This window comes from Myotis brandtii, unplaced genomic scaffold (assembly GCF_000412655.1).
Source record: "Myotis brandtii unplaced genomic scaffold, ASM41265v1 scaffold424, whole genome shotgun sequence".
Taxonomy (NCBI): Eukaryota; Metazoa; Chordata; class Mammalia; order Chiroptera; family Vespertilionidae; genus Myotis; species Myotis brandtii.
This window is the reverse complement of record NW_005366245.1, coordinates 614,344-626,601: the sequence shown is the minus strand read 5'-3', so window position 1 is coordinate 626,601 and position 12,258 is coordinate 614,344. Positions and strand designations below refer to the sequence as shown.

Genomic DNA, 12,258 nt, shown 5'->3' with positions numbered 1-12,258 from the left:
AATGTGTCGTGCTTGTTTTTGAAGTCACTTTCCATAGGAAAACCATATATATTTAGTAGTCTTTGGCTATCATACAGTTAGTTCTCATCTAGACAGTAGAGAGATTTTAATGTATTGGCTGTTCTTTCATAAATGAACTTGTTTGGGATATATATCTATCTATAGATAGATATTTATATATTTATATACCTATCTACATATCTTAGGCTTTGTGGGCCATACAGTCTGTGTTAAAGCTAGTCAGCTCTGCTTTTACAGTATAAAAGCAGACAGACAATACAGAAAATAATGGGTGTGGATGTGTTCCAATAAAACTTTATTTAGAAAAACAAGCAGCCAGTTCTGGCCATAGTTTATCAACCCCTGACATAAAGCACCAAGCATCTACATTAAATTAGTTTAGCTTGAAATGCTTTCAGAAGCAAAATTCCACAGGCTTCTCTTTTACATTGTTATCTGATGAGCTATTTTAAGGTGTTTTTTGTTGTTGTTGATTTTTTGAGTCATTGTAGGTCTTTCTCTCAACCGGACGATATGGTAATTTACTAATGTTAGGTAATATTGAGGCCCTTTCTTTTGAGTACCAGAAAAATGGGCAAAACAGGACAGGAGCAGAAAGGGGGATCCACCTTGCGTGGTGCCTTCAGATGATCTCTTGGTTGCTTTGCAGCGCTCCGCAGTCACTTCCAGAAGCAGCGGCCTCAGCACATTCCAGTGGTGCGGAGTCAGAGAGCACCAGTGACTCAGACAGCTCCTCGGACTCGGAGAGCGAGAGCAGCTCAAGTGACAGCGAGGAGAATGAGCCCCAGGACACTCCGGCTCCTGAGGTACCGTGTCCCCTCCAGGAGACCGTCCGGGACGGCAGCATTGGGGGCTGGAGTCCGCCATAGGCCAGACCAGGAGCCTGAGTGGCTCTGTCCCCTGGGGCAGTGCTTCCCTGCTCCTACTGGTGCAAACAGGCTGTTTCTGTTTACTTGTTCTTACCGAACCTTTGGCCGTGGAGGTTTGGGAGAGAGGTCTTCTCTCTTCTGTTTAAAGCGATAGGTTCTCTGTTGTTGCTAGTGTGTTTTGAAGAGCAACTCATTAAGGATGTTTGCACACCCTTTTCTTTTCCCTTCTCTTGGAAAAGAAAACTCATTTTTAGTGGGCTGCTGTTTTAATATTAATGAGATTTCTTTTTGAAATTTCAGGAATGCATGAATTAAGGAAATCAAAAGGAGACAGTGTGCTTTAGCAAAGGGCAGGAGCATAAACTAGAAATAAGTCATCAGAGGTTCTATTTTTGAATCACTAAAAGCCATGCATTAAATGGATGGCGACTTGATTTTGCCAGGGCTGTGTTTCTGCGCCCTCTGCCCCATGCAAAACAGGGACTATTGTGTTCGCCTATCGCTGCCCCCTGGGAAATATTGTAAAGATAAACAGATGAGTTTGAAAAATCTCAAACACCACATGTTTCTAGAGGATTTATGTTGCCTCCTGGATTGTCTAGCACAAGAAATTTAGTAACAACTAATGAGGTTGCCAAATGCCTTCAAAACTTGGAGTAGCAATATAAAAATTATGCTGGAGAAGGACACGTAGTGGGAAGGGAAGGCAATTTTGGAAGACCTGCTTGTATAGAGAGAATGATTCTGCATATTTAAGATGGGAATTCTGAGAAATGAGACTTTCTAATTAAGAAAATGTTCAGGTTCTCAGTATCTGTCTCTGCTGTTTAGAAAGCGAGGCAGTTAGTTCCACTACAGCATTAACCGAATCCATCTGGAGGTCATGGAGCGAGAGCCGTGTCTGAGGGCAAGGGAGGCTGAGGAAGCTACTGAGTGTCATTTTTGTTAGATGTGAGTGTATATCTGGCACAGAGTAAGTGCTCAGTAAATGTTTTTTGGAGTGCATAAACATAGATCAGCATATGCTGCACTTGGTGTGCCTTTTGGGTTTTAGAAACTGCTCTCTGTGTTTCTGGGGGTTCTTTGTTTCCTTCTGTGATCTAATGACTGTTGAGGTGATTTTTCTATGCCCCAGGGAAAAAGATACTGAATATGCTCTGCAGACAAACTATGTGGTTGTTCATGTTAATGTTTAGAAGATCTTTGCTTTGTGTCTCACCTTATTCAATAAGAAAAATCTGTGTGTTCATTACATTACTGAAGGAACAGAATTCAATTAAGTAATAAAATTCGATTCAAATAAAGTAGAAATGGCACAGATTTGACTGAATAGTTGAAATTTTAAAGAAAGATTAATCTAGTATTTGATTTAATGAAACCATTACGTCCTATGCTCAAGTGGTTACTGAAATAGAGTTAGAGAGTATTAGATTAAAAAAATTAATGTTCCCACCCTTACTTATTATAGTTATTTATTAAAATGTTAGTTCATGTCTTTTATTCACCCACATTCAATTAGATGTCTTTTGGTTTGTTGAAGCAGTAGGTCAGACATTTGCCACAATGATGTCTGTCAACGTGGCTGGCCACAAAAACTCCAGCACACATTCCTGAAGGGCACTCCCAACGAAGGCGACTGATTTGACCTTTCTCATCCACCTTTGATAGGACACACACACACACACACACACACACATATTCAGAGAGGAAGGGAGACGGGGAGAGAGAGAGAGAGAGAGAGAGAGAAACGTCAATGATGAGAGAGAATTATTGATTGGCTGCCTCTGGATCAAGCCTGCAGCCCGGGCATGCCCTGACTAAGAATGGAACGTGTCTTCCTGGTTCATAGGTCAGCGCTCAGGACAGCAGCTTAACCTTCTTTCTCTCATGCTCATTCTTGGGAGTAGTGTAAGAATTCTTCCTTTTCTTACCACCGCCATGGAAAAGAGTGGACTCCTTTGGAATGTTGTAGGCAGACCAAATACGTCCACTTCCAGTTGTTTGCCAGCAAAGATCAGTCTCCTGATGAGAAGGAATTCTTTATCCTGGACCTTGGCCTTTACATTTTCTATTTATCCCAGGGTTTAACCTTGAGAGTGATGGTCTTCTCCATAAGGGTTTTCACGAAAATTTGCATCTTTGCAGCGGTTCCACCACAGATGTCATATGGAAAAAAGTCTACTTTATTTTTTTTAACTACCTTACTAATAGGTCCATATTTGTACTTTGTGGTTGCTGTGCAAATCTAACCTTGGTATGATTTGTGTTATATATTGAGTTTCAGCTTCCCCAGAAATAGTTTGTCTTTGCCTAGATTTTAAACCTTTAATTTTCCCCCAGGTATTTAACTACTTTTCTTTCCTTTTAAAATAAATGCTTGCATTATTGTAAATCTCTTGTATTAGTTGAGAGTAATGAATTCCATACATAACAGGCCATAGTTACTACTTATTACTTTCTCTTTTTTAAATTCTATTTTTAATGCTGAAAATTTTGCTTTTTACGGCTCCATTTTAAGTTCATTTGATGAAATAGTTTAGTAACCTTTTGAGAATATGAGATGCTGTCTGCCTGCCCAGTGAGCTGGTGGGGAACTTGGGGAAAAGCAGTGTTTGCTTTACAGTGGGCATCAAAATACAAAATGTGTGGGACACCTCACCTTCTTCCGGTTCAGTGAAGTTCAGGGGAAAAGAATTGTTCTGTTCTCCATTATTCAGGGATCTTCTTAGTTTTCTAATCTATTCTTTGTCCATTTCTTTGGTAGTTAGCTACCTTTGGGTGATTGCCTGTGGGGCTCTTAACCCTCCCTCAACCCTAAAAGGTTGTTAGCTTTCTTTTCCCCTACTAGTATAGGGTAGCACTAAAGACTCAAACCAATAGCCCTTTAGCTCTGAAGCCCTTTTATTTGATACTACCAGCTGTGGACCAACCAGGGCCCGCGGGCCGGATCCGGCCCGTTTGAAATGAATAAAACTAAAAAAAAAAAAAGACCGTACCCTTTTATGTAATGATGTTTACTTTGAATTTATATTAGTTCACACAAACACTCCATCCATGCTTTTGTTCCGGCCCTCCGGTCCAGTTTAAGAACCCATTGTGGCCCTCGAGTCAAAAAGTTTGCCCACCCTTGTTAACTACACCATGCTGCTTCTCTCCTTCCTTCTTTGCTTTTCGTTGTCTTTTAATTTTTGGGTGCATACTCCCTCACAACTAGAATGTTTTACTTAGAACAGTGGGCATCTGTTGTACATAGCTCAAAACTTTTCACAATCATAATTCACTCTAAAAGATATGAACTTTTGCCAGTTGAAAAGTTAGGAGAGGTAAAACATTAAAATGCTGAATGAAATAGATCACATTCTTTCACTTCCAGTGTGCCGTGTTTGGGCTGCTCCAGCCCTGGGAGGCTGGAGGCGGGGCATAAGGAGTGGCAGAGGAAAAATGAAAGCTCAAACCTTGATCCTATCCAGTACTTACATTCTTAAAATTCATTTTAAATCTAGTTTTAATAGATCCCTTATGTAAAGTTTCCCCCATCCCAATAGCTAAATAATGTCTGATCTTGAAGAAATTCTATCCACTTTACATCTTTATGTCTTTATAAGTAGGTATACAGAAAGGATTGTCCCTATCCTTTCCCCTCCATCTGGGCACAGTGGCTCAATTTTACCCTGCAATTGGGCCATACGCCTTCCGGGCATTTTAGGACTGCAGTAGAAGAAAATGTGTTTTATTTCTGTAACCAGGACATTGCTTTAGGGACTACTAAATGTATCCTATACTGTCCTGTTTGTGGGGAGAAGCGGCAGATGATATCTTTACCAGGATTAACTTTTCTTTTTGGTTCCTGCATAAATACTTTTCTACCAAGCATGTCGGTGACTGGAATGCAGTTGTAAACATAGCCCTGGTGAGATCTAGCCATACCTTTCCCAAGAAAGGGTTTGGTTCCTGATATGATTGGCAAGTGACTCATGCCTTGTCCCCAGCTAACCACTGGTATTACCACACCCTCAAGCCTTTGCAGGAACTAGTGTTTGACAAGCAGGTATTGTGTGCTAATCTTTTCTCTACCTGTAACAGTCATCCTGTCTTTCTAGAGTACTGAATACAGTTGTAGATTATATGTGACAAAATTCTTGGCTCATAAGAGTAGTTTTCTTCTTCCCTCCCTCCCTGCTCTGAAAAATCAAATGTGAGCCTTGGTGTAGAGCTGATGTAGGTATTGGGAACTGTAAGGGAGGTATGTTATCCTAAGCAGCAACATGGGGTAAGCAGAAAAAAAGCAGTTATGCAGCTTTCTTTCGGCTGAAGTTTGGCCCTATCTAGTTCCTTTCATTTCTAATCTATTTCATCACACTTAGTCCAAACTAACTACCTGATTATTTTATTACCTAACTTTTTTCTGGTCAAAAAGATTTTACAGTATATCCACCTATCTTCCATGTGTTAAGTTCACATGTTTTTATAGAGTTGAATTATTTGGGATATTTCACTTGGAAAAATCATTAGCAATCTTCCCCGTAAAACATTGTCCACCTATGGACATGGATCTCCTTATCCATAATTGAGTCAGTTAAATCCCATGTGGAATATCTTTCCTTTAACTTCCTGGTGCATTCATACAAACCACCTGTCAGATGGATCTTAAGGAAAACATGCAGCATGAAGTGATGTGCTTCCCTTTAAGAATAAAATATAATCGCTGCTCATTCTATTAGATATTAATATTTTTATTTGGCATATTTATGGGCACAGTAATACACCTATAGGAATGTTCAAATTAAAATCTCAATGTACACCACCATGTGTAAGACATAATAGTGGAACTTGGAGATGCAGAGGTCTCTGTCATTCTGTTAATAAGATCTAACACCCAGCTGGAGAGAGAGAATAGGATGCACTAACCATCAGTTAGCAACAGAGATTTATGAGATAACAGATGTCAGCGACTTCTGTTTATTTGTCAAATCAGTTCATAGATAATCAGTCAAATCTCATTGCTCTGAATTGTGTGCTGTGGAAAAATAGGTGGTATTTCAGCTCAGATTGCCTAAAACAAGAAACGTAATGCTTGATTTTTAAAGACTTCAAATGGGAATGAGGCTCATCTAATGTGACCTCACTTGACTCTTTTTTAAAAAATGTTGTATTTTATTTATTGATTTGAGAGGGAGAGAAACATTGATGTGAGAAAAAAAAATCAATTTAGGTTGCCTCCTGCATGTGCCCCAACTGGGCATTGAGCCTGCAACCTGGCTATGTGCCCTGACCAGGAATTGAACCTGTGACCTTTCAGTGCAGAGGACCATGGTCAACCAACTGAGCTTCACGGCCAGGGCGACCTCACCTGACTCTTTTTATCAAGGTGTAAATCAAATTTGAAAATTAACATGTATCTGTGATACAGGGAAAACCTTTCACAGATAAATGTTTATAATGTTTTTAAGTAAATATGAGAAATTATATCTAGTTTTGAAAAAAGTAATTTCCAGTTGAAAAGTATATCAAGGAAAGGATAAAGTATGAAAGCCATAGATAATCACCAAGACTTAGTTTGTTAATTAGCCTTTTTTGAAAATGCTCAAGAAAAGGATTCTTTTTATTCCCTATTATTTTCTGATAGAATAGTTTACAAGCCAAAAATGTGTCAGTTCTGTTTAAATTAATACTGTAATTACCATTAGAACAAAATATTTATGTAGCAATGGTTTCTCAGCAGTTGTCAATAGTTTACATTGGTCAATATTTAATGGTCACTCTCTACCTAAGCAGAATTCCAGTAGCATTAAAAATTTGGAAAATTGTTTTAAGAGTCAATTGTTATAGAATTTGACTTGTAATTTGAGGAGGGTAAAAAGGACCTTAATTCTTAGGTTTGGGATGGCAGGATATAGTATTGGATAACACAGGGAAGAATTAAGCATCTTTGGCCAGTTACCACTTTTCTCTTTTTCCTTGTTTTAGCCTGAGCCTCCTACAACAAACAAATGGCAGCTAGACAACTGGCTGACCAAAGTCAGCCAGCCGGCAGCGCCACCAGAGGCCCTGGGGAGTGCAGCGCCCCCACTTCGGCACCCAGACGGGAAGGGAAAGGGTGGTGACGGCACCACTAGTCACGAGCATTCAGAATCCAAAGATCCTCCTCCCCCTAAAAGCTCCGGCAGAGCCCCCCGGATCCCTCCCGAAGGCTCCCACACTGGCAAGAGGAGCTGTCAGAAGTCCCCTGCCCAGCAGGAGCCGCCGCAGAGGCAAACGGTTGGAACCAAACAACCCAAAAAACCTGTCAAGGCCTCTGCCCCGGCGGACTCTCGGGCCAGTTTGCAGGTGGAGAGTGAGCCGGGACTTCCCCATAGCTCCAAGGATCAGCCTCCCAAGGACAAGCCCAAGGTGAAGACGAAAGGGAGGCCACGTGCTGGAGACAGAGAGCCTAAGCCAGCGGTGCCCACCCCCAGCGAGAAGAAGAAGCACAGGGGCGGGCCCCCGGCCCCCACAAAGGCACGCTCCGGTCCTGAGCCCACGAAGGACAATGTGGAGGACAGGAGCCCTGAGCACTTGGCCCTCGTCCCCCTGACTCACGGCCAGGGCCCCAAGCACGACAGCAGCAGTGGTGGCAGGACTAGTGGCTGTCGCCGGGCCGTGGTGGTGCAGGAGGACCCCGGGAAGGACAAACTTCAGGTGCCTTTGAGAGACACCAAGCTGCTCTCCCCGCTCAGGGACACTCCTCCCCTGCAAAGCTTGGTGGTGAAGATAACTCTCGACCTCCTCTCTTGGGTTCCCCAGCCACCTGGGAAGGGGAGTCGCCAGAAGAAACCAGAGGACAAGCAGCCACCGGCAGGGAAGAAGCTGGATTCTGAGAAGAGAAGCTCCGACAACTCAAGCAAGTTGGCCAAAAAGAGAAAGGTGAGTGCGGGGGGCCTGGCCTTCCCCTGCAGGGTGGCCAGTACCTGCTGTTCGCTTAGGGCTGTCTTTGGCCCATGACTCTAGCCCTGAGTTGTCTAGAAGATGCGGGAAGTGTTTGGTCAGATTAGATCCAGGCTTTGCTCCTAAGCCAGTTACTCCTCCATTGTAGACCTGGGTACTTCCCACTCTGCAGACGGGCATTACCGGGCACTAGAGCTCTTCAGCTGTCTCACTGGTTTGCAAAAAGAGGAGGCAGTCATTGGAAAGGATATCTCATTTTAGGATAATGTAGCATTTGGGGGTGCTTCTTTTACTTATTCGGGTAACATTGATATTTACCACTTGGCCCATTCGATTTTACCCTAGAAATTAAAACCTTATATGAATTGCAGTGTTAATTAGTATTCCAAATTCCTGAAAACACTGCTATACACTAAATTTTGCTCCTTTAGTATGACCTTTTTGATACTGGTATTACATCCACATTTTAGCTCATAGCCACATCATACCTCATTAATTTGAACACACCAGATTTAGACTCTGTGCCCTCCATTATTGACTTATTAATAAGCAGGGCATTCTTTTAAAAGGTTTTAGAGCTTATTAAGCAGTTAGGACATCCTGTTGAATAATATAGGCTGGAATGGTATCTTGTAAAGTATTAAAAATCTGTCAATTTCATTTTTTTATTACAGTTTTTGGAATTTTCACTTAAGGAATGACATAGTTTTTTTTAAAAAAGGAAAAAAAAAAGAATCTCTGCATTAAGAACCTCAGTTCCATGGACATAACACTATTTTGGACAGTTTCCTTCCTTGCGTTATTCTTAATCATTGAGCTCCTGATAGTTCTTTTTGCTGCTTCTCGGTGATGAAAGTGTGATAAGTGAGTGTTTCCCTCAGTGGCATTCCCATGCCAACCTGCCCAAGATTCAGAGGGAAGGGCACTAGGAAGGCCAGCTCTTCCTGCTGAGGAGTCAGACGGTGCACACTCTTTACGCAGAGCTGCTTCCTCAGTTGTGCAAGTTGAGCTAAGAATAACAAAGGACACGGCTATCATCAGCCCGCTGTCCTGTCTGTGATTCAGCCGATTACTCCACTAGTTAAAAATATAACATGACTCTAACAAGTAGTAGGGGTGCTGTCTTGTCAGACCCGTGTCGAATGATTGGAGTGGGCAGGTCGAGTGGGCTGGGTCACATGCTGATTGGCGGTGCTGTTTCAGCGAGGAGAGGGCATCTTCTCTCTCATGTCCAAGAACCACGGAAACGATGTGTGTTAAAGGTGTGAAACTTGATGGAGGACTTGGCTCGGAAAAGTACCCGTGTTTAATATATCTGAAAAGACTTCAAAAATACACTCGTTTACCTCCCCCTTCTGGGAAATTTTTTATCTCCTATCCCCCCAAGGTCTGTCTGGTTTGCAACGCTAACTTTCTGCATTAGCTGGAGTGAGAAGTATTAACTTCTAAAACGCTTACTAACAGGTGAACATGTTGGAAGTGGCAGGCTCCCTGAGACGGATTTCAGCCCAGTCTGTACTCCATGCAGATCTGGAACTGTTGCTCGCAGCCCCCGAAAGGGATCTCAGCTCGCCCTGCTGAGGATGTGAGCCGTGCCCTTCCACAGCCATGCGCAGCCCTTGGCTGAGCTCCGAGAAGGCAGCTCGTTTATCATGCTGTTGGGAGGATGGAGAAATAATGACCCTCATCTTAGTCAAGCGTGTGCTTCTTTAAAGCCGAGGCCAGCAGCAGAGAGCTCTGCCCGGGAACAGTGCCTCTGCTGTGGCAGTGACAGGACCAGGTCCTGAACCGGTGGTTCCAAACCCTGGCTGCTCATTGCGGTCACCTGGGGAGCCTGTAGGCCTGATGGCAGGTGCCCACCCTCAAACCCCTCACCCCCACTGGTATTTTTAAGTTCTCGGTTAATCCTAACGCCTAGGGGACCGGGAACCCCTGAAGCAGAGCCTTACTTCAGGGCCAACATTGTACAAAGCTAGTTCTTTCGGTGGAGAAATCCCTCCATGTGCTTTGCTTAGACGTCATGGATCTAGACAACCAGGAATCCTTGCTTTAAGTATGTCACTAGTTAAAAACATAGAAGCTTTTGGATAAATACATACAAAAATCAGCTCACTGTATACTTATTTCAGGATCAGAGAATCGTGTGTCATTTGGTTTTGCTTTCTGCTGGGTTCCAGGTATGATTAATGTTGAGCATTAACCTCAGGTCCTTCTCTGTGTGGGCCGGGCTCCCCCTGTCCTGTCAGGGCGTCGGCTGCTCCCGTGGCCTGGGCCCCGTGGCAGAGGCAGGGCTGTCCTCTCTAAGCGTGGGCGCTTTTTCCCAAATTTGGGAGGTGGAGACTTGTTCGTATTCTTCATTCTAAGTGCAATCACTAGAAAAAGCTCTCTGAGGATGTAGTGAGAGCAGTGGGGCAGTGTGCCTGATGGTTCACGTTTGTGGACGTTAGTGTCTTTATTTAAAGGCCCTTTAGGGTCTGTTCCTCTCCTGGTGCAAAATTTAGCAAATATTTTTCAGAGGGTAAGCAGACCCTTGAAGCCATTTTAGACTTAGAAGTATGGGAAGATAATCATAGAGTTCCTGGTGATTAACAGCTGTGATGAAGCCATCAGGTGTGGCACCTGTACACGTGTGCTCATGGTTCTGTATATGTGTAATGGTACTCCCTTAAAGGAGCGGATCAGAAACAATTCATGAGGAAAAGTGTGGGAAATTGTGAGGGTTAATAGGTGTGAACACACAGTGCTCTCTACATAAACTACAGAAGTTTATCATCCGAGTACAGTTTAGAATTTAAAATACAATGGTTTTTTTTGGCCTAAATAATTTTTAAACCAAGGTTATGTTATTCCAGGTTTGGAAGGAAAATTGAAGTTCAGAAGTACGATATAATACACAGGCCAGTGCCATTGACAGTGTCTAAAAATGCACAAGCGTGCATGGAGCTCCCTGTGTGAGCTAGACCTTGTTCAGGCATTTTATAGCTAATAGTTCATTTAATTGAGTTTTTTTTATAAATTGCCATTCAAAAAAAATTGCTAGACTGTCTTAATAGTCATTTCGATAAATAGAGCAGAGAGGTACATTTATTCAGGTCTTTTCCTTTTTCTAAATATTGCTTTACTGACCAAGAAGCTTTGACATTTTTGGAAACAAATTTCACTCTCTCATTTATCCGGGTTTTGAGTCCTGGGGAAGGGACGTTAAGAGATGTGGTGGGGAAATGTGCATTGTTTTTGCTTGAGGATGGTTGTTGGTTCAGTCAGTCCTTCCCTTCTAACCAAGCTCCGACTGTCTTTTCTTTGGTGGTTTCTCCAGATCAACATTCTCAATTATCTTTCAAAATTAAGGGTTTGAAAAGTCATTTCTTACAATTTTCTGAAGCTACTCCAATCTAATTTCTTCATGCTTGTTAGTTACTCTGAAAAGAACATTGTAACCATATACATGTTAAGACTGTTAAGCCATTCTAATGCCTGTGCATTCCCTCACCAAGAAGAAGAAAGAAAGTGGATTGATTTTCCTTTTCTGTAGTACTTATCCCGAGATTACAAAGCCTGTCTCCTCAGTAAGCTCCCCTCTCTCGGTGCTGACTTAGTTAGACGTGGCATTTGCTTGTCATCTTTGTGTTGAACCTCCTGCAGAGACACATCCAGAGAGGGACTTAAATTTCCCAGCAGGCTGCTTCTCCACTTCCTTTGCCCCGAGTGCTACCAAGGTCCTTTGCTTCCCTGTGGGAGAAAAAGACAGTCCTAGAATTTGAGTGCTGAGACCTTACAGGTCACTTGTCCAGCTGCACCTTGTATGGATGGGATCCAGAGAGGCTCTGACATCACGTGGCTGTTCAGTCAAAGTAGACATGGAGCTCAGGTATGCGGGCTCCAGCCCAGGGATTTCTCTTCTCTTTCAGTGTCCAGTGGGGAGGCTCTAGGAGAGAGTCACAAGGTCATAGTTCAAGAACAGTGTACTGACTCTGGTGGTTATAATATCATCCTGGCTCTATCCCTCTACTGCTCACACCTTGCTGTCCCAGTACTCCTCCCACCCCACCCCACACTCCTTCTCTACTTCAGTTTCTCTTTCAGATGCCCCTCATCTCTCCCCACCACAGCCAAGCTCTCAGTACACTCTCCTAACACCTGTTAGAAACACTGTGGCCTGAATTGACGTCAGTTCTGAAAAGGCCACCCTCCTTTCCCTGCTACGTGCAGGAACTTCGCTGGTGAGCCCGGTGTTGGGCAAGCAGCAGGCCGCCCTGCAGCATTCTCTTCCAGAAACCACCTTGGTCTCACATTCCCAGCTCTTCCTTTTATGGGCTTCTTTCTTGCCCTTTGCTCTATGCTGGGTGGAGCAGCATTTGGCAGCTAATCCATGGCTGCCTGACCCAACAGGTTAAGAAAAGCAAGCAAGTCAGTTCGGACCAGGTCGGCAGCCAGCAGCCTCCTT

At 43.2% G+C, this 12,258-nt stretch overlaps 1 protein-coding gene across 3 annotated transcripts in view; it reads left to right on the top strand.

The window, feature by feature from the left end:
• AFF1 (AF4/FMR2 family, member 1) overlaps positions 1 to 12,258 on the top strand; it is a 195,779-nt gene that overhangs the window by 165,024 nt on the left and 18,497 nt on the right. For all 3 annotated transcript variants that reach the window (XM_005874091.2, XM_005874090.2, XM_014545962.1), the window contains 2 exons: positions 671 to 827; positions 6,858 to 7,793. In XM_005874091.2, the coding sequence (XP_005874153.1) occupies positions 671 to 827; positions 6,858 to 7,793 (1,093 nt within the window). The remainder of the gene's footprint in view (positions 1 to 670; positions 828 to 6,857; positions 7,794 to 12,258) is intronic.